Below are 22,254 nucleotides of genomic sequence, written 5' to 3'. Positions count from 1 at the left end.
CCAGCACTGCAGTGTTTCACCTGCAGGGATGGTCTCAGAGAAGCAGTTCTTGCTAAGCAAATTTCTACATAGGCATTTTAAAGCTCACTGCAAAAATCTCAACTTCCAAATAATATGAACAGACTCTAAGATAAAAAAAGTAAAAGAAACTTTATTTCATATCAAGCCTTATATCTTGTTGATAGAAGCTTTTGATGTGGCTCATTTCCCCAGGTACAGCAACAAGTGGAACAGACTTTTAGTAATCAGTCAATTTCTGTATTGCCTAAAGTTTGTTTACATCATTTTGCAGTTGTACCACTGTGTCGTGGGTTAACCTGGCTTGGCTGCCAGCTGCCCACCCAGCAGCTCTCTCCCTTCTTCTCCTCAGTAGAGCAGGGGGAGAAAATAAGATGAAAAGAATTTATGGATTAAGATAAAGTTAGGGAGGGTAATTGATAAAACTTACCTATTACTCTTATAAACAAATTAGACTTGAGTTAAGGATGATTAGTTTCAAGTGCTGCCAATTAATAACACAGAAGGATAGCAAGAAATAAAATTAAAACCACCTTCCTCTAAACACCTGTTTCTTCTGAAGCTCAACTTCACTTCTGAACTTCACTTCTCTACTTCCTTCCATGTGGTGCAGGGGGATGGGGTTTGTAGTCAGCCCCTATTGCTTTGGCTTTGCTGCTCCTTTCTCCTCACACTCTTTCCCTGCTTCAGTGTGGGGTCCCTCCCACAGGAGGGAGTTCCAATGTGGGTATGGGTATTTCCCATGAGCTGCAGTTCTCCACAAGTTGCCCCAGCATGGGTCCCTTCCTTCAGGGTCTAGTCCTTCAGGAACAGGCTTTTCCTATGTGGGCCCCCATGGAGTCACAAATTTTGCCAGCCAACCTGCTCCAGGGTGGGCTCCTCTCTCCATGGGTCCATAGGAACCTATTTCCCCACTGGCTGTATCTTCCTTCAGGGCAGACATGTCCATTGCTGCAGCGTGGGGTCCTCCATGGGCTGCAGGGGAACAGCTTTACCAGCATCTTTACCATAGGCTGCAGGGGAGTTTTTGGTGCTAATTCCCTCCTTCTGTTCCAACCTGGGTAAGTGCAGGGCTTCTCACATTTCCTGTCTTCTCTCTCAGCTGCTGTGCTATGTTTTTCACCCTTGAATAAATACGATATCATGGAGGTGCTCCCAGCTTTGCTGATGGCTCAGCTTTGGCCAGCAGGGGAGTCTGTCTTGGAGCTGGCTCTGTCAGACATTTTTTGTGACTTTTAAATCAGTTTTTTCCACAATTAAGGAGCAGTCATTTTCTATGCAATGGTTCAAAACTAACAGAATTTTGTGGACTAAAGAGTTTCTACTGTTTGTTTTCTACAGAAAACACTTCTGAACATAATTTCCTTCATTAAATTTTATCAAGCTGCACCAGTGACTTATGCTGTATGATAGTTTAGTTTAGATAGTTCAATTCTAACTGGGTTAATTGTGTAAATAACAATGTTTACCTATAGTTCATTTAGTTCTCTCTCACATTTTGAAGGATTTCTGGTAGTTAAAAATAAGAGTAAAACAGATACATACCAGTTGTGCCTGAGTGAGGTATTTCTTCCACCAGAGATATTTGCGCATGGAAGGGATGACTGACAGTCCATAGTAAGAATACATAAGCACGTGGATAAAGCTATTTAAAGTGGGTCCAAAGAAGCCTACAAAAATCCATTAGGGAAAAATAATTAAGTACCAACTGCTAAAAAGTGAGAGATATTATTGCTCGTTGTATTGCTTCTATATTGAATCTCTTGCAAATGTAAGTGTTCCTGTAGGGGGATAGAATATAAGAAAATAAAGATAGTGTAGAAAGTAATCTTACCCCTAAGGAGTTGCAGCTGGGCCAATTATCAAAGATTAGGAACAGGCCTGACTTTAACAGGCCACAGCTGTAAGCCATGAGAAGAAGAGTGCTATAAAAGAGTGGGATGGCTGGTTGAGAACTGGAGTCAGTTGGCTGCTTTGTGAAGAAGAAAGCGGCAGTGCTCTGAGGAGCTGCCCATGAGAAACACCAAGAAGGTTTGAAACCCTTGTGATAAGTAGACAACAGTATGGAATCCCTGCAATAAGATGACAACATATTCCTTCCATGCTTATTTCTTGCTAAAGACATTCCTGATGTGTAGAGGTGCTCTCCTAGGGACAAATGAAAAACCAAACGGTACTTCCTAGAGGGTTGTTCTTATGCTGAATTTTGTCTTTTTATCTGGTATTTTTCTTCTCCTCTACTTTTTCTTATTCTGTAGTTTACATGCTATTTTCCCCCTCTCCTAAAGCTCTTCTTGCTAAGTCTTTCCATTATTCCTGTAAGCTTTAAACGATGCTGCTGATGTCTTTGCTGCTGGTATGTAGCTTAGGACCCTGGGAGGCTTCTGTACTCTGCTCTCTGATGCAGTAGCAAGGGCTTTACTCTGAATTAAACCAGCCTTTTGTGCCTGTGTTTGATCACCACTCTTGTTTTCTTCATTGACACTTCTGCTAGATGCACGTTTATAGACTTTTATCCCCGATAATACCTTGCTGCTCTTATTAGTTACATTTAGTGAATACTAGTTCTAGAGGAAATTAATTATCCTCTGTACTTTGCAGACTGTGGAGAAGCAGCAGCACTACTCTCTGCTGTGTGCTTGTGAGTTGGCAGTGCTACAACTACAAGAGGGACTCACCAGTTGTTCTGATTTTGCCACTGATTAATTACTTAGCTGCTGGTTTAATTACAGTAGTGCAGCACTAGTGTAAAGTGTGGGGACCATACAATACAAAGCACAAACCCCTATTGATTTGTTTACACCTCTAGAAATAGCTCCTAATCACTATGAAATCTCTGATCCCTGCTTCCACCTCTAATGCTGATTTACTTTGACTTTGTGCTGTCCACAGTAAGTGCCAACAAATGTGAATTCTGCTTTTAGCTCCGATAAAGACCTGCACAAGTTTCTTTACAAACGTTGCAATGGGCGAGGTAACTCACTCTAATAGGTTGCTGGAAAACTGGGTTTTTTCTCAATTTTGAAAGCAGTTCCACAGGAAGCCTCTAGCTGTGTGAAGCCCTGGAAAAGTGTGCCTGTTGTGAGACAGCTGAAGTAGTTCTCTGCTGTTTGGACTTATACAAATGCCAAGTGACCAGCCTGTGGTACCATAGATCCCTTCCTAACAGGGAAGATGATGACAGCTACTATAACCTTCTGAGGACGTATTTTCATAAGAAACAGAACAAACTCAAACTGGTATTTTAATTAGTGACTAAGTAAAGTATCTTGCTAAAGCAGAGATTGATGTATACAAGAGTTGAGCCTGTAAAAGGGCCATTGATTTTATTTGTTGTGATTGATAAAGGCCTTACCAGGGTCCTGACTTCTTCCTGCATCTGCTTTTGGAGTAGGTCTTGTGTGTGCTAGCTCTCTGTGCTACTCAGTACTGCGATGCTTAAAAGTGGTTTGAAGAGAAGTAAATACATGGGTTTGTGGCAGCTAAGTGAAAAGTCTAAGGCCTAACACTCAGGTATTTTTGGCCTGAACTTTTAGCCATGCTTTTAACTTTCCTGCATTCTGCAGGTGGTCAGCAGTTCTGAAAGGCTCTGAACCGTAAAGGTGCCCTCACATTGCACAGTGACACAGTTCCTTTGCATGGTGATGTGATTCCTCCCCAGCTGCAGCTGACTTAGACCCCAGGTGATGAAGCAAACAAAGACTTACTCTGCCCACAAGGTATCCAGTTCAGAACACACCACCAAATGTTAAACATAGTGGCATGGTGATACACGTGAAGGAAGGTGATCTGGCTGCTTTTCTTTCTCAGCACAAAGAAGATAGTGTCCATGAATTCAATTACTTTGGAAAAATAATACCACCACAGCACCTTGGCTACCTGTACATGCAAGAACAAAGGAGCAGGAGATCAATATCTGTCCATACAATTGCTTAAATATTTCTGTACCTCTTCACTCCCTAGGCATGCAACTTCCCAGAAGGCATTAATATGCTATTAAAGGAGAAGCACAGCCTCTGTCTTCAATTTTAATTTGCTTTTCAATGAAGCAGTTTTGTAAAAAAAACCACATCTTTTAAGAAATTGTATAAATATTTTTCTTAAATTATGTTTTGATAATTATATAAACTTTGAGAAAGAGTTTTCTAATTGTTTTGTTGGATTTTTTTTCCAAAGGTGCAGTTTTGTGGGTGGGGTTTTGCTTCATTTTGGGGTTGTTTGTTCGGTTTTTTTAAGGGTGCTACCATTTCCTTGACCCTGAACAGATTTTGCTGCCAGATTCTTCTTTCGAAAAAAAAATCTAAATTTGATACTCAATACAATGAAATCTATCCTCTATAGTAGAGACATTTTATCAGAGCTCAGGGTATGTCCTAGGACAGTTAAAGACAGTTAAAACAGACAGGATGCTGGGGGTTGAGCTGCTTTTGTCTCTCACCCGGATATCAGCCTCCCCTGCACTGTGGAGGTTCTGGCACTGCAGGTTGTAGCCGCCTTCCCATGTGGCAAGGATGAGCTGGAAGAGAAAGCAGAGGAATTACATTCATGAACAGATGGAATGGTTTTTCCCCCTGCAGTTGTTCTGTCCTCATTGGTGGGTATCCACTCCTTCCATGAACTGATGCTGTTGAACCAGACAACTTGCTAATATCTTGTATTTTGAAAGGGGAAAGGCATCAGTTAAGCTGGAGAGATGAAATGATGCATTTCTTCTCTTTCTCTGGCTTTAGAGCCTTCAAGGCATGCATTAAAATCTCTCATTATTTAATGTACCTCCAAATCCTTGCTCCAAAGAAAATGCTGGAATAGTGTATCTTTGTCCTGAAGCAGTATGAACAGAGCTGCTTATACAAAGCTGTCCTTGAGAAAAATTCCCTGTTTGCCAAGCAAACAGAAGGCAAATGCAAAGTAGTGTAATGGGAGAAACATTTCCTAATGCCATACATGTCTCTCTCCTCCACTGTTAAATGCTGGAGGAAGTGAAGGCGAGCAGGCACGGTGCTGAGTGGGGGCGTGGATAGCACACAAGCAATTTCTTAGATTCTGCACATGTCACACGGGGAAGCAGAGCAATGAAATATCAGAGTGCAGCACTGGGATGGAGCAGGTTTCTAGAAAACCATATGGTAGTCTCCAATATGGAATATTTTTATAGCAACAGCCACCTAAAGCACTCAGCAGCCCTTGTGGAAGAGGGAGCATCATCTCTTGCTTATAAATGCCATGTAGAATCCGTTGATTTTTAGAAGGTCTTGCTAATTTTCAAGTAAGTGCAAAGTGGGTTTGGGGACAAACTGGGCAACTCGTGTTCTGGAGTCTTTCTCACCCTCTACAGACACTGCAGAGAGTGAAGGTGGGAGAAATGCATCCAAGTGCTATGCTGTAAGCAGAATTGCAAGATGCTGAGAGAAGGGGGTCACTTTCAGCTCTGGAGCTACATTCACAGGAATGATGTGTGTCAGCACAGAAGTTTTCCCTCTAGTTCACAATGAAAAGAACTGTTCTGTGTTGAATCTGTGTCAGTCTATATAAAAGTGAAGCAGAGACATCCTCAGTGATCAAAATAAATTAATTCCTAGAGTAAATACATTAAAAAGTTATTATTGATAATATCCAGAGGATTAGAAAGCAGCCTACAATGCTTATTACAAATTCACATTAAAATGCACTGAAACCTGGAGAACCACAGTCTTTTACTATTTTTCTTCTGAGGTCACACTCTGTCATTGTCCCTGTAATATGAACTTAGCTGTTTTAGGTGGCCAAAACAGCCCATAGAAATTGCAGAGAGAGATGACAGTATACAGCTAATGAGTGTTTTATAGATAAATTATATGTAACAATTGAACAACATATTCCTTTATATTTTTCTGCTTTGCTGAAGAAACTTCGCCTCAAAATTTTCTGCTGCAGTAGGTAAAATGTTGGTTCACAGAATTTGCTGGAAAATGTGCAATTTTCAATATTTTGATCAGTCTATTTTACAACTGTTCCAATTTGTGAATTATTACAATGGATTGATTTTTGAAAAATCTTTTGCGTGTTGTCTCCTTGTGTATTAAAGGTCAGGAGTGAGGGCCAGTTGATTGCCCAGCAGGTCCTAGGTAAAGCCCTGAGAAAGGAAGGTAGTGTCTTACCACATGTCAGGAGCTGCAGTCTTCAATGGAGATACCTTGGGGATATTTTTGGTCTGGATTAAGTGATGCTGGTTTTTTGTTTGCTTTTTTTAACCATCTGGTAAGTAGTAGAGTGAGCCTTGCCAAAGAACTCTGTTGTGCTTTCACTTCTATATTAAACCTGTTTGTGATGATACCTTTGCCAGTGATTTGTTAAATGACCTTAAAACAGGCACTCAACAAAAATTGGTGTAGTCAGCAGGTTTGCAAGTAGTATCACTGACTACTTACAAAAGCATGGAAGAAGTCCAAGTCCTAAGTTCTCAGACAAATGGCTCAGGATAACTGGTGTGATTGGAAAGCTGTGGAGAAACATCTATAAGTTGCTAGGGGCTGTATAAAGGCTAGGAAGAAGAAAGTGATCATTTGCAAAGTGTTAGATACCTTTCCAGAAGCTGCCTGCCACTATAGAAGAGATAATATTAAAGATAAACAAGGGCTGGAAACTGAGAAGGAAAGCAACTGAGTTACTACTGTCCTTTAAAATAGAACAGCTACAGGAGGAACAGAAAGAAAAACAGAAGTTGAAGGAAAAATGGACCTAACGTTTATGTGGGCTCCAAATCCTCCTGACACTGTGCAGATTAGTAAACTAAACTGCTCCTCCACAAGACTGGGAGGGTAACAGATGGAATGGTCCCTGAGATAAAAAAACAGAGTTCTGTACCTGGGGCAGAACAACCCTGGATGTACGGACAGAGTGGGGAATGAGAGGCTGGAAAGCAGCCCCATGGAAGGGGACCTGGGGGTCCTGGTCAATGGCAAGTTGAACATGAGCCAGCAGTGCCCTGGCAGCCAGGAGGGCCAACCCTGTCCTGGGGGGCATCAGGCACAGCATGGCCAGGCAGGCAAGGGAGGGGATTGTCCTGCTCTGCTCTGAGCTGGGGCAGCCTCACCTCCAGTGCTGGGGGCAGTTTTGGAAGGCAAAATATGAAAAAGATAGCAAGCTGTTAGAAAGCATCCAAAGGAGGGTAACAAAGATGGTGAAGGGCCTTGGGGGCAAGCCTTACATGGAGAGACTGAGGTCACTCAGTCTGTTCAGACTGGAGAAGAGGAGATTGAGGGGAGACCTCATTGCAGTTACAACTTCCTTATGAGGGGAAGAGGAGGGGCAGGCACTGATCTCTGTGGTGACCAGTGACAGGACCAAGGGAGCAGCATGAAGCTGTGTCAAGGGATGTTTAGGTGGAATATCACTAATAATGTTCTCACCCAGAGGGTGGCTGGGCACTGGAAGAGGCTCCCTGGGGAAGTGGTCACAGCACCAGGCCCAACAGAGCTCAGGAAGTGTTTGGGCAATGCTCTCAGGCACAGGGTGTGACTGCTGGGGTGTCATGTGCAGGGCCAGGAGTTGAAGTCAATCATCCTGATGGGAGTCTTCCAACTTGACATGTTGTATGAAGCTTTCCTGCCAGTGCTGAACAGGTGAGCTCAGTAGTATCTCAAGGTTTTGGGTTTATTTTTTTCAAGTATTTTATTCAAAGGTCCTGTGTTTGAAAATGAGATGAAAAATCCCTTAGAGGCTCATAAAGAAAATATTTCTTTTCAATGTCCTAATTTTTTAATTTGGTCATAAGTTAATCAGCAACTTCTTACAAATGGTCAGCATGCAAATGCAGAGTAAGCTTTGTGGTCAGAATATCACTCTGTCAGACTGCATGATTTTATTTAATTTCTTTTGTTCATTCTTCCATGATTTTAAAAATGCCAGATTTTTCAGACCATTCTGAAAATGGTCTGAAGACTATTTTACTTGGCAGAAGAGTTTCCTCCGGTTTGTGTCTGCATTTCAAAAGGCAGTAACTTAGGCTGGAGATTTTTTTTGCTTATTTTAATCTCAGTCTTTCACATGAGCTTTTCTGTAGCTCAACATTTCTATTCTCTGTTGTAGGTGCCTGACATACTGCTGTGTCTCCTTTAAGGAAAAGAATTCACTTTGAGTTTTGACTCCTCTGCTTTGCAAGATAATTTTCAAAATTTCTGGCTAACTTCCTAATTAAGAAAAAAAAAAAGGAAAGTGAAAATTTGGAAAGCAGTGAGTAATTTTTATGGGATCCTGGTGATCCTAGGCCATCCCATTTTTATGGGATCCTGGAGATTCTAGACTCTCCATTGCAAGTCTAGGTGGAAGAGATGGAAGGTAAGCAGCTCACTCCATGGTGCCAAATGAGCCAGATGCATATCTGGAACAGAAGCCAGCACCTTGACACAAGACATTTTGGTCTCAGATCTCTTTCTTTTCCGATACCAAACCCGTACATTACTTGTGCTGTTTCGGTGGTGTTCCCTTTTGTACACTGAGCAGTCACAACTCTGCAGAGCTGATGGTGTATCAATCACTCAGAGATGGTGCAAGTGCAGGGAACTATCAAAGAGATGAGAAATCCCCTCTATCTTTTGAAACACAAATTCTCTCCCTGTAACAAACAATTCTTTGGATTCTTTGCATTCTTGGTAGCATATTCTGAAAATAGTATTAAACAAGTATTGTTTGAAGCTATTTGGAAAAACAGATCACGTAAAGAGCAAAGTGCTGACTTGTGAAAAATTTCTGCTAAGTAGCAACATTCTATTAATTAGTATAGTTTTCATCTTTTGCTGTTTGCCCTAATGTTGTTCTTAACAGATTCCTGTTTTCACACTAATTACTTCTATTCATCTACTCAAGTACAAACAGCACAAGAATTCATGAGTTGTTTTGGCACTATAGTCCAACTCCTCCCTTATTTTTGTAAATGGGGAATCAAAGTGTTCAGAATTGAAAGTTGGTTCCTTTGTTAGAGGTTTCAGGGGTGGGCAGCAGGTACCAAAAGATGATGCAATCCTCTCACCTCACTGAGTAGCAGACTAAGCTCTGACAGCCTGACCCAGGGGCCTGTGCCTTTCTCATTTTAAGCTCTCAAATTCAAAAATCTCACAGCTGTAGCTTGTTTTTCATCTGTTCTCCATAGGCTAGAAAGGAAAGTGATGTGATTTTCTAAATGGATATTGCCATTTCTACTGACTGCATGTTCTCCATGCTCTTTTGAGCTATAGAAAAATCTCTGTGCATGGTTGGACTTTCTCAGAGAGGAAATGCCTGGAAGCAATAAGATATTCCCTCTTGTCCCCGGGCAGGAGGAAGGCAGAGGGTGAGGCAGCAGCACTGGGCCACATCTGTCTGGTGAGCAGTCACCAGGGGTGTTCCTCAGGATCAGTTCTACGGCCAGTGCTGTTCAAATACCTCTCAGTGATCTGGAGGCAGGAATTGAATGCCCCCTTAGCAGGCTTGCTGATGGTATGAAACAGGGAGGTGCTCCGACTCTCTTGGGGGACAAGAGTCTTTGCTGAGAGGTAGAGTGGAGCATTGGGCAGTCATAGTGGGATGAAATGTAACAAATCCAAATGCTGGATCTGACTGCTGGGATGTCCTTACTTTCTACTTCTTATGTAATTTTTCTGCTGACAAATCTTATGGCTACTGCTTAGCTCTAATTGCAGTTCTATCTCTGAGGTCTGCCTTTGGCAGCTTTCCCAAAACCCTCTGATTCCTGCAATTCCCCATCTCAGCCCAACTAAAAAGAAACTTTTGTGTTGTTTATTAACTATTTTGTGTTTTATAGAGCTTTACTATAGTATATCTGTTAAGTACTTGTTTAAAGCATTTTTTTGTTTGTATTAAGCATTACTATATTACAATACAGCAATTTTAATGTTGCAAAAGTTTAGTTAGTTTAAAGGATATAAGTTATATTTGATAGTAATTATGATTCATTGTTTGAAAAAATCTCACTTGTTTTAAGGACTTAACTCAAAACTTTCCTCCATGTCTATACTTTTATCTACTGTCTCTGTAAGATTTTGAGAACTTTCTGTGAATCTGTTTCTTATTTCTCTCTCTTGTATGATGAAAACTTTTTTGATAGTTTTGTCTATTATTTGTTGCACACACTTAAGTATGTAAGGTATTACTATTAGTATCACCCCTAAAACGCTTAATACATACAGACCTATTTTACAAAGTTCCCTTAGCTAAGGTGTAAAGCTCCATTCTTTGAATAAATCATTGACTTATGACTTATTGTCTTCTTTAATTTGAGTTGTTAAATCTTTTAGTTTTTGTATGTTTTTGTGGATGGATTCAGAATGGTTGGATAGGTTCATATAACACAATCCTTTAAATTCTAAGTATGAAGTGGGGGAGGAATGGCTGGAGATCAGCCCTATGGAAAGGGATCTAGGAGTGCCACTTGGTTAGTGCCATGGCTTTCCCCAAATGTAAAAACTTAGTGGTGGTGCTGTGCCAAACAGACCCAGGTGCTGAATAGGAAACACTCCACAAGATTAGTCACAGGGGAAATATTTCGTTGTTCCTCTTTATGATGCATTCAAGATGTTTTTCATGGGATAGAACTGTGAAAAATGTGCTTTGGGCAACTGCTTGGTGAGGCTCTCCAGCTCTCCATGGGTCTGGTTAGAGGACAAAAAATTGCGTGCATGGTGTCTCCCCCAAAAAGATCTGCTAATTCTGTAATCACCAACTGGAGTTTGCTATCCTGACCTGCAGAACGTACTGCTGGACCCAAATTGGATGTCTCCTCCACCTGGAGCATTGTAGCTAAAAGGATACTGGTTATTCCAGATGGAGGAAATATGTGGTCCTATGCTTTCTTCCTGTTTTTAGGTCAGAGAGTTCATAACATGGTGACAAAAAATAAGAACCCCTTCCCAAGTGAAGTTTAGATAATTGTTTGAATTTTTTTATCAACAAAAACTCTTTCAAATGTAAAGCCATATTGTTGAGAAACTACCAGCCGGTTCTATTTAATACTCCTTAAGTAAATGGGAGCCTGATAGAAGGATTAGTGAACTAATGACTTCAAAATTACTTATGAATAGTAATTACTTTGAGTATTGCTGTTGTCTGGGATAGTGGGACAGGCTAAAAGAAATCCTGTCTAGGCTTATTTTCCATGAGTCTTTGATTACATCTGCTCTGAATAGCTCCCCTATCATATTTTGTAGTACCAGTGGTGGTATTAGAAGCTGTGCACATATGGAAAACCTCATCATATGAAGTTTTATTCCTGATTTCCCATAAGGTTCTACTGAATTTTGTTTGAACATGCACAAGAGATCCAGAGCACTGCATTCTTCCATGATCAGGTTAAATGTTCAACTGAAATGCAGAGCTCAGAAAGGTCAGTATGAAAGACAAGAAGAACACAGGGGATGAAAACTGAGATGTGAAGACAACATGCCCAGCTGGAATAACTGCAGGCAAGGACAGCAGAGTCAGCTCCTCAGCTCTTCAAACAAATTATTTGATTAAGATGGAAGAACACCTGGTAATTTAACTCCATTCACACAAAGTTCTTACTTGATCAAAAGATCAGTTTGCTCTTGCCCTAACATTTCACTGCTTTACAATGCACTCTTGGTGACCTTTTGCTCTCTAGGTTTTTCTTTTTCCCTCTTCTCCTTTTCTTCAAATGATAGAAAAGTGCATCTGATCTCTTCTGGTTTCTCACTTTGTTCTTTTTCTCTTTCTGCCCAAATAGTCTGTACAAATAGTCTTTCAGTACTAAATAATTGTTTCAAAGGAAGCCTTCACTTCAAGCACCAATAATGATGGATCTAGAATCTTTCCATATTTCTGTACTTAATTTACATTTGTTGACTTCTGGACACTTAATGAAGGAGTAAACAATAATTTATCACAATCTTACAAACAAACAAACAAACCTAAAAAACCCCCAACCCTGAAACAAAATCAAAACAAAACAAATACCAAAAGCAAGTTTATGTTGAAGTTGTATTCCTACAGTAAAATTCCAGGACAGTTCAAATTGATTAAGATCTTTTTCACCTTTCCTCATCGTCTGCACTGTTGAAGGTTTACTTAGAACTTGTGTTAGACAAGCTCCATCTTTTCAACACTTGCACAGATAGGAACCAAGTCCTTCTGATATAAGCCATTATAATGATGGAATTAAACAGAGTTTTAGTGCTCCTTCTATTTTTTATTTGTTCATTTTGTTTTGCCCCATTATGTCTAATTCAGGCATTATACTTTCTAGTAATATGTGAGATATATCCTCAATTGTAGTGTGCAGGGTTAAAAGTGGTGGCAGATGGCCCTGAGCATTCTGGCACTCCTGGGAATCTTCTCACCACATTGGCATCTATGAATATGCAAGTTATGGCTAGAATTCAGAAACTGGACTTAATTTGGGATGAATTTTCAGCTCCTAGAAACAGCTAAAGTGCATTTGGCTTACTGCTTTTTATTTTATTTAATCCTGCAAGGTAGAAGACTTTTTTTCTGGCTCCTCTAGAAAGGTTAATGCACTAGGCTGGCAATACTTGTGAGTTCTGCTCTTTTCCCTTTGCTCTGAAATGAGGGGTCCTCACAGGCAAGTCCTGCTTCCCCACATGGGTGTGGTTGCTTGCTTACAAATCCCATGGATTTGTAATAAGTCTGAGAAGCTACCTGGGGATACAGACAGCTTGAGACATCACGCCACCCCTCTGCTAATGACACATATCTCTAGATCTCCTTTTTAATCTGACCCAAATGGTGCCAGTGTCCTGGTTTTCTCAGTGCCTGATCAACACAAGGACTTGGGTGAGACCTTGATGACCAGCTGAGATTTGATTTAAATAGGGCAGAGGTGATACTGCTGGGGAAAGCAGCCTAGGACTGTGGCAGAGATTATGTCTATTCCTATTAGTGAGAGAGAGTATCCTCACCTGAGTAATTTCAGAATTCAGAGATGAGCACCAGTCTCCTGTGTTTCTAGTTTCAATTTATCACTGAACTTGTGACAGTTTGGTCTCTGGTGCCTCAGGTTGCACCCCTGAAGTGTGGTTTGTAAGCATATGAAACAATTCTGAAATGTGCACAGATGTGATGTTTTTTCACAGTAAGCTGGTTTACTGCTCATAGTGGGTAATTTTAGCATCTTAAGCAAAGATTTACATCTTAAGCAAAGAGAAAAGGCATATATTTCTTCAGGGAAATTGTTAAAAGTTTTGATTTTTGTTGAAGTAAAAAGGTGCTGGCTGTTTTTCCTAATACAGAATTTGACAATGTTCTAGAATTTCTCAATGTTGGATCAGTAGAGTTAATCTGGGTCTATGAGCACTTATGGTACAGAAAAGTGCACAACAATAACAAACTTCTGATGTGGCTTTCTTTGGTAGCAGTAAGAGTGGAAGGAATTGTCTTTTGCCTCCTCAGCAGCCCACCTGCAGCCTGCCCAGTTTAAGCACAGGACCTTTGTCTAAGCTTCAGGTACTTGAAAAAAGGTGTGCTCCAAACCCAAGTGCCAACTTCACCATATTCAGCTGGGGAAGGTAACGTCAAGGCAACTTTGACAACTTCAGGAAAATCTATCTGCCTAACTCAGAAGTCTAAAAGTCCAACAAGCTGCCCTTCTGGGAGGCCTTCAGAGGCACCTAACTCTTTGTTGACTTAAAAATTTTTGAGATATCTCATTAGGATGAGGGCAAAGCCATTTATCTTTAGACCTTGTCCCTGGGGGATCCTAGGGGTATCTGGCCTTATGCTAATGGCACATCTTAGAGCTGCCCTGGAGCTGTTCCTCCAAGTGCTTTGCGGATTGGTTGACCTCAAAGCTCAGAGATAATATCGGCTCCCAGATAGTTCATGCCCATGGTGCAGTGCATGGAGCTCTGGCTCAAAAGAGGAATCTACCCTTGGAGATTTAAAAACAGCCCTTTTGTTATGACTCTTTGCTGTAATCTTCGCCTTCTTGCCTTGAGGTTGCACAAATCAACTGTCATGAAGTGCCAGCTATAACTAGTCAGGAGATGAGGGTGAGGAGATGAAGAATTGAAGCACAGGTACACTCATCAGCAGGTTTACCATGTTTCTCGTTAAATCCATCATGTGGGACAGCCTGTATTTGGAGATACACCCTTGTGAATGAGATATTTTTTTCTTTTGAATGTCTAAGAAGCAACCCCAATATTCTGGAGCTATTGCAAGAAATGCTGTGTGGCACCTTATAAACAAAACAAAGAAAGATTGTTGGTTATGGGGGTTTCTTTTGGTGGGGTGTGGGTGGGTGGAGGGGAATGTGTTTTATCTGTATTGTAGAGCTTCTTATTTTGTGATTGTTCCCCAGTACAGAGACCAGAGGGATTTAGATGCAGTGAGAGGATGGAGGAATAAAACAATTGTTGTGGATGTGTCTAACCAGAAATTGATCCCAGATCACAGCCACTGGAAGGATCAGCTGTGTTTACATAAGGAACCACTGTGCAGAATGTGCTAAATATAGGTAACTCTTGCCTTAAAGAGCTTAGTGTCCACAAAAGACTGAGAGAATAAGGGGCATAGAGAGAAGCTTTGGAAATTAGACATTTTGAAATATTGAATCACCATGACTTTACTTGGTAATGAAGAGGAATTCTGCTCTCCCACTTGCCTGTTTTTCTTCATCAGGGATGTGCAGGCTACCTCAGGCAGTACAATACTGCAAGTATTAACTTCCATTCTGCTCCTTCACAGGAGAAGCTGTGATGGAAGCCAGAGAAGTAGACTAAGAGAAAATACAGAGCCAGTAAAATGGAAGCATGTTTTGTACAGTGTAAAACCAGCCTAGCTGACAGTCCAAAGCTGAGAGAGAAATCTGCATTAGAACAGCTGGCAGTGCAGATCAGCCATCATGCTCTCTGGTTTCCCAAATTTGCAGAATGTGAGCTGTGAGCTGGCACTGCCAGCCATGCCCAGCTGCCATCTGGGAGGTGTAAATCAGCAGCCTCCAGCCTCAGATTCAAGGTTTCAAGGGACTAATCTGAGGACTAACACAACTCAGCAACTGTCTGCAGCAAAGTTAGCCTCAGGAAGGATGGAGCAGGAAGGCAGCTGAACAGGAGATGGCTAAATACAGTTCCTACCAGGATGTGAAGGTGGCTAAAACTAAATTTGCTTAATTCATGCAAATGAGACCTGCTAAAATTGTCTTTGTTCTTCCATTTATTTACTTGTGGCAGGCCAAATCAGACTGGAAGGGAAAGGGGGCAGCAGTATTGTTTTCTATTCAGTTAATCCTTTTTGCTGAGTCCTGCTACTGCAGCCAGTTATCTGCATACCTCCCAGCAAAATGGGGATTTAAACATCAAAGTACTAATTTATATTCTGGAGGACAATCACTGTGGAATCATCAAACCTTCCAGCAATTGTCCTGGTTTCTGCTTTGCTCCAAACCTTATCCTGCACTCCCAGACAGCCACAGCAGCCTCTGAAGCAAGCTGGAGCATTGACCAGGATAAAGCTCTGTGTAATACAGTCAGTCCTTTGCACAAAGGCATAAACCTGAACTGCTCCTCAGCCATTTGACCAGGCCAGTCACTTGCTGTTTAGCTCAAATTAATTTAAAACTTGAAGTCTTTGGGTGTCCTGTTTGGCTTCTGAAAAGTTTCTTGTCCAACCAACAGAATAAGGTGGAAACTGTGGCTGAGAGAAGTGCTGTGAGGCTGTGCAGGTAACAGAGCAGTGTCAGGCACATGCTGGCACTGAAATCAAGCACACGAAGTCAAGTACACTCTTCAGCCAGGGCTTCTCATGCCCAGGGTCACTCCTTTGGCAAAAACAAAAAAAACCAAAAAAAAAAAAAACCAAAAAAAACAAACAAACAAAAAAAAAAAAAAACCAAAAAAAACCAAAACAAAACAAAAAAAAACCTAACAAAAAAAGGTTTTGTGGGTTTTGTCTTCTATTTTTTGTTTTTAAGGCCTTCGAGTAATGTATGTTAACACCTTAACATTAAAAGTATCACAGTTATCAAAAGGCTGAGAATGGGCAGCTCCCAAATAATATCCAAATAGTGACTTTTGATTTCTGCTTCCCTGCAGAAGTAAAACCACACATGTCTGCTGAGGAGCACTGTTGAATCCTCTGCTGTTGCAAAATCATCAGACGCATTCAAACCTCTCTTCTGATTCTAAATATATCCTGAATTATACGAGCATGTTTTTTTGTGATAAGTACTTGGGAAATAATCTATGTGACCATATTCAGCCTCCAAGCCCCACAGCCCTTGCTTTTGGATGAAGTGCTAAGTTTTTAACATCTGTCTTTTACTGTCTGACTGTATGAGGAAAGCTTCTTAGCCACACAGCAGAAAAATAACAATTGCCAATGTCATAGAGAAATCAGTACTTGCTCTCATCTATAAATCTGTTCATGCTTAAGCATGGGCCTGGAAAAATCATTCCACAGTCAGTCATACAAATTAAACCCAATCTAAGGCATTTTCACAGGTGCTGAAGGACAAAGTATAGGCACATTTGAGCAGAGTGACTGCTGCAGATTCGAATTTATGCTTGTGGACACAGTCCTGGCCGCAAAGAGCTGTCCCCAGGTCTGGATTGTAGCTCAGAAAGGACAACCAAAATGTGCCAAGATCTAAGATGAGAAGGAACTTTTTAATATTATTTTGCTGTTGATGTAAACTTTCCTAGGAAAACCACCTGTCACTAAGATATTTCTGCTAAAAAACTGTACCTTGGTCACCTCCCCCAGCCATGCTGCATGGCAGAGCACTTACCTCTATCAGCATGTAGAAGGAGAGCAGCGTGATGCCCAGGTTATACACGATGAGGTGAGGTCTCAGAGAGAAAGGAGGCCTGTTCTTCATGAACTTGTTGCCCAGCCATATGCAGAGTAGATATGCTCCAGTAAGGAAAAACGTGGGAAGGTAAGAGTCCAAAAGGAACCATCCTCTAACCCTGGTATCTAAAAAAAGAAATACATGGAGCATGCAATTAAAAAGTTATGGTAAAGTATTGCTAAAATAAGGCAGAACACATAATGAAAAGAATCTGCTAAAAGTGTGAGATGGAATCAGCCATTCTTTCCTCACAAGAACTATCCATTGCTTTTAACTTATCAAAACTGCATGCTAAGTCTCAGAGAATGTGGGCTGAAAACTGCATGGAATTTCCTGATAATTTAAGGTCACCTAAATCACCTCATTTTAATTGTAAAGAGAAAACAAAAGGGAAAATCCCATTCTTATATGCTTTTAAAAATTATTTAATGTTTTCACTTAATATTTATTGAAATCCTATCTTAATCTGCTCAACAGACAATTTGCAGACACTATTAAATCCAAAGTATGCATGTAATGTTCCCAGCTCATGTGTTATTTTAATTCTGCACTTACCATACAGGAAGGTATATAGCATTGACTAGAAAACATTCACACATGGGGAAGACATTTCCAAAATATTAAATATGAAAAGCAAGTGACAAATGTTTACTTTGATGGTTATCAAAGATTTTTAGCTGGGCAAGGGCTTGCTTTCTCACAGTTTCTGTCCCAATTGCCTGGTCCTGAAGTGAAATATTAAGGTCAAATCCTGCTTGCCTTATTCACACAAGTAATCCCATTGGAAGTAATCAGATAGTTCAGTGTATATGAGCAAAGCCTAATCCCAGATGCCAAGCTGGAGGTACCACTTTGTTGTCGTATGAGCAACTGGATGTCATGAGTGAAAGGGGTGTGATTTCTTTTCTCCTTTCTTTTTCCAAGACAGAGAAAAATCTATAGTCAATTTTCCATAGCAACATTCTTCAGCCATTTACCTATGGAAAGAACAAGGGGGCATCATGGCTTATTTTTAGAATGACTTGTGGAGTAAGTGAAGAAAGAAGTCAGTGAGGAGTCATTGTGCAGGTCTCACAGAAAGTTGTTCTTTCTGCTCTTAGAAAGATGTTTTTGCTCTTGGAAAATATTTTACATTACTTAGATTATTTTTTTACAAAGGCCAAGATTGTGTTAAAATTGTAAAACAAAAGCTATTCACAGTGCATGAAAGAAACATTTTACTGGTTTTCTGCCTGTGCTGAAATTGGAAAAGACTGGGCAATGGATGATGCACCAAGTAAATGTGCCCAAACAATTAGTAATTGATTGGAATTTTGCTGTACTGTATTATTTCCAACAATTCCTTCCTCAGATATACTTGCATACAAGTATATGTAAAGTGAAATTTTACATATATTGGAGTAACCTGCATATGAGCCAGGCTTTGAACACCAACTTTCTTTCTCATTACATTTTCCCTCTGCCTCCCCCCTCACTTCCACTGCAGTGGCTGTAACATTCAGCTGTTGAGTTTGGATTCCATGAGGCTTGTTAGCCCTTTTCCAGGAAAGATTTTCAACCAGGCCACCATTGCCATGGAAATCCAATGCTCTCCTGCTTTTGACTCTCCCTTTTGAACTTCCAAAAACCTCTGGGAGCAGAGAGGTGTAGGATTAAAGCAGTCACAACAGCACAATCCTTCCTTTTATGGCAGCCTTGCTTTGTTGAGCATTACCAAGCTAGAACGCCTGTTGTCTGTCTTCAGATCTCAGTACTTCTTAGGATCACCTCAGTGTGAGAAGAAACACTTCCAACAATCTCCTAAAGCTCACAAGCCATGTGTGAAGCACTGGAATGAATATTTTAGAAGTGATTCTGCTTTCCTATGGGCTCTCAACATGACACAGGAGTCACAGGATAGGTAAAGGTTAAATGTTTAAGTGTTGATGTCTTAGGAGTGTGTGTTTTAGGAGCATAAGGACTTAACTTATTTAATTGCTATCCTAAATGAAGATGTAGAAAGCAGTCATGTCAGCAAGACTGCTATCTAAGGAAAGGTCTCGCATCCAAGGATTGCAACACTTGGTGCATAAAGGTTACATGCACAAAGGTAAATTGGCATCAGTAGATAGCAAAGCTGCAAGTGTGCTCAAAAAGGAAAAATATTCAGAAGCATTCAGAATACAAATTAAACTACACAGAATAAATTCTGCCCCAATGTGCCCTCCGAAAGTTTTCATTCTGCTGTGAGTGGCCACAAGCATGTGGCCTGATCCACACAAAAGCAGAACTCATGTGCTTGTTCAGGTCAGCATGCCAAGTATTTTAAAGTTCTCTAGTATTCCAGTTTCAAGAGAAATTGTTTAAACATGTACCCTTCCTGAATATTTCCCACCACGACCTCAATACCTTGAAGAGTAAGACAGTTTCTGGCAGAAAGTGGTTTATAAAGGGCAGCCAAGGAACGTGACTCTTTTGTTTCCACTTCCACCTATCCCTGAATGACAAGCAGAGGGAGGTTTTTATGTGTCAAAAAGGGGGAGGAAAGGGAATGTATTTCAAAAGAAGTTATCAGAAGAATGAGAGATGAAAAGTATTTCTGTTGACCGACAGTTAAATCTCCATGTTCAAGTACTATAAAGTTACACTGTCAATAGGAGAAAGGATTATTTTTACAGTATTGAACTTGCACAGCATCTGAAATTGAGACCAAAACAGTGAATAAAGTCACAGTGGGAAAGCACTGGACTACAGCAGGGGAAGGAGCAGGCGCCCGCAAGCTCCGATCGCTCCGTGAATAAGCTCATTCACGGTCACTGGCCATGATGTGCCAAACCCTTGGGGTGAAATCCTGGCTCCCTTTAAATGAGTGGCAGGCCTCCCAGGCTCTTTGCATATCAGGCCTTTATCAATGAGGTTTAGAAACATTTTGATTCAAGTTTCTGTATAGCTTTGGCCACTCAGTGTCTGAGTAGCTTCACTCCTTTTTAAGGTGCAGAGGGTAGATGGGTTTGCCGCAGTGCCTTGCTAGTGATCAGAGTCTATTAAGGAAAAGTGCTTTTTACTTTATCATAACTTTAACAAAATACATCTCTTCTTGACCACCTCTGTTTCATTCACAGATAAAACAAACAACCAGTTAACTAGATTTAGCTCCTGCAATTCAGTATTACTTAATTTTGCATAACACCAAACAATACTCCACAGATGAAGGGTTGTGGTGGTGTTCACAGGAGTCTCAAGATGAAAGAAGAGACAAGAATCTTGGCTCCATGTTTCAGAAGGCTGATTTATTATTTTATGATATATATTATATTAAAAGAAAATTATATATTAAACTTACACTAAAAAATCGAAGAAAATATTTCATCAGAAAGCTAGCAAAGAATAGCAAAGAATGGAATGATAATAAAATCTTGTGACTAACTAGAGAGTCTGAGACAGCTGGACTGTGATTGGCCATTAATTAAAAACAACTACATGAAACCAATCAAAGATGCACCTGTTGCATTCCACAGCAGCAGATAATTATTGTTTACATTTTGTTTTTGAGGCCTCTCAGCTTCTCAAGAATAAAGATCCTAGCTAAAAGATTTTTCATAGAATATGTCTGTGACAAAGGGTTACCCTGGAAAAATTATCTCTTACAGAAGAAAATCGCTATTTCACTCATTCAATTTGCTTTGAGCATAAGAACAAGAGGGACCAACACCAAATTGTAAGACTACCCCTTACTTAGAGATGAAACCAATGGGCAGGTATATGGCTGCTGTTCCCTGACCCAAAGGACTTGTTCTGCTAGCTTGAAAGCAAACACAGAGGTTATGTTATCTACAAAGCCCAGCTGATACCAGTGAATGAAGGTACAAAATTAGCCAATATTTATAAATCAAATTCAGATCTCTGATATTCTGTCCCTCATTGCGGTAGGGCAGTACTGCAGCTTGTGTTAATCTGGTGCTCCCCATGTGACAGAGATAGCCACACTCTAGTTCCCAGAGGCATTCTGTCCCTTCTAGTGCCCTCAGACATATCTGTTAGTGATGACAAAGACCTGCATAGTGACACAAATATCTCAGGAGTTACTACCTAAAATACAAACAATAAATAGGGGATTAGTTTTTAAAATAATAGAATGCTGTTATCTATCCTTTTAATCCATCTTGCTGCAGAATGAAGTGTGTACTGTGGATGAAAATCAGTAGAGAGAAAGAAGAATGGTTTGTGGGTATAGATGCTTGGGGAAGCTCTCAAATTCATTAGATATTCATCTGTGGGGTCGTTTGATTTAAAACTGATTGCAGTCTATTGTGAATTATTTATGTGAATTATTTATGTGGATAAACACACTGGAGGAGATAGGCTATTCAGGAAATGTATGATACTGTGTCATTATACCACCAGTTAAATTAAAGATCAGAGTGCAGAGGCATGGACAAACAAAGCTATCTTCAGCACTGATGTCTGGAGAAGGATGGTGATGTACTTGGCAAGCAATACAAATGATACTTGTTTAATTGAAGGGCTTTCTAAAATCCCAAAGGGATCTCTGTGTTATTCCGAATTGGATCAACTATAGCTTACTCCTTCAGACAATTTGTCTGGACCAACAAGGAAAGAGGAATAGAAGAGAACATCATGTTTATTTGGAAAAAAACAAAACCAAAATAAACCACCAAAAAATAGTGCTTTTGTTCTTCTGATCACATTTCTTTGTTAATATTAAAATGTGCTATTGTAGAAGCCATTAATAAAACCTATTCTGCTTTAATCACTTCTGCTGCAGTTCCCAAGCTATTCAGTGTTTCTTCACTGGAAATCTTTCTTTCAAACTTCACATCTACTGTAGACATGATGGAAAAGATTTTGTAGCCAGCCAGCCAGCTAAGAAAAATTAGAATTTCTTGTGTTTAAGAACACATCTTTCTCTTTTACTTCCAATTAAGCAAGAACTGTTTCCGTGACATGGAGAACACTACTACAACAAATTGGGAATCCATAATCATGTATCCATCCCCACAGCAGCAGTTCTGGACTTTACCATGGATAGAAGTTTGCAAGGCAATTCCTGAAATTAAACCCAGCCCTATCAACAGCAAGGTGGCCTTGCAGGAGCCTACTCTGAAGACTGTGTACTTTCTAAACTCCTGTCTCATCCCTTTCTTGTATTTGCTTGGCTCTCTTAGCCCTGACTTTGATGCTTTATCCTTGGCTGCAGTTCTATTTTAGGATTGGTTTCTTTTTTACTTACTTGTTTCAATCCTAACAGAGCATGAGGCACCTCCAACCTACAATTATTTAAGTTACTCTTGTCCAAACTGCTCCAGAAAAGCAATAATAGGAAGTCAAAAGATGACTCTCACCCAACCAATTGGTTTATTGAAATTTTGGATGTGATGCTGCAGGTTGCTTTTGCTCCAAAAATCCTTCTGAATTAGGCAATTTAATAAGTAGCTGGA

At 40.4% G+C, this 22,254-nt stretch overlaps 1 protein-coding gene across 1 annotated transcript in view; it reads right to left on the bottom strand.

Annotated features, from left to right (window-relative positions):
• The window catches only part of ELOVL2 (ELOVL fatty acid elongase 2), a 51,172-nt gene that overhangs the window by 4,393 nt on the left and 24,525 nt on the right, over positions 1-22,254 (bottom strand). Inside the window, exons 3-6 of the mRNA XM_036406431.1 lie at positions 16,754-16,941; positions 4,457-4,534; positions 3,726-3,897; positions 1,564-1,688 (exon numbers count right to left, since the gene is read on the bottom strand). Of these exons, the coding sequence (XP_036262324.1) occupies positions 1,564-1,688; positions 3,726-3,897; positions 4,457-4,534; positions 16,754-16,941 (563 nt within the window). The remainder of the gene's footprint in view (positions 1-1,563; positions 1,689-3,725; positions 3,898-4,456; positions 4,535-16,753; positions 16,942-22,254) is intronic.

The sequence above is a fragment of the Molothrus ater genome, chromosome 1 (genome assembly GCF_012460135.2).
Source record: "Molothrus ater isolate BHLD 08-10-18 breed brown headed cowbird chromosome 1, BPBGC_Mater_1.1, whole genome shotgun sequence".
Classification (NCBI taxonomy): domain Eukaryota; kingdom Metazoa; phylum Chordata; class Aves; order Passeriformes; family Icteridae; genus Molothrus; species Molothrus ater.
The sequence above is the reverse complement of the archived record's forward strand: the minus strand, read 5'-3'. Positions and strand labels throughout refer to the sequence as shown.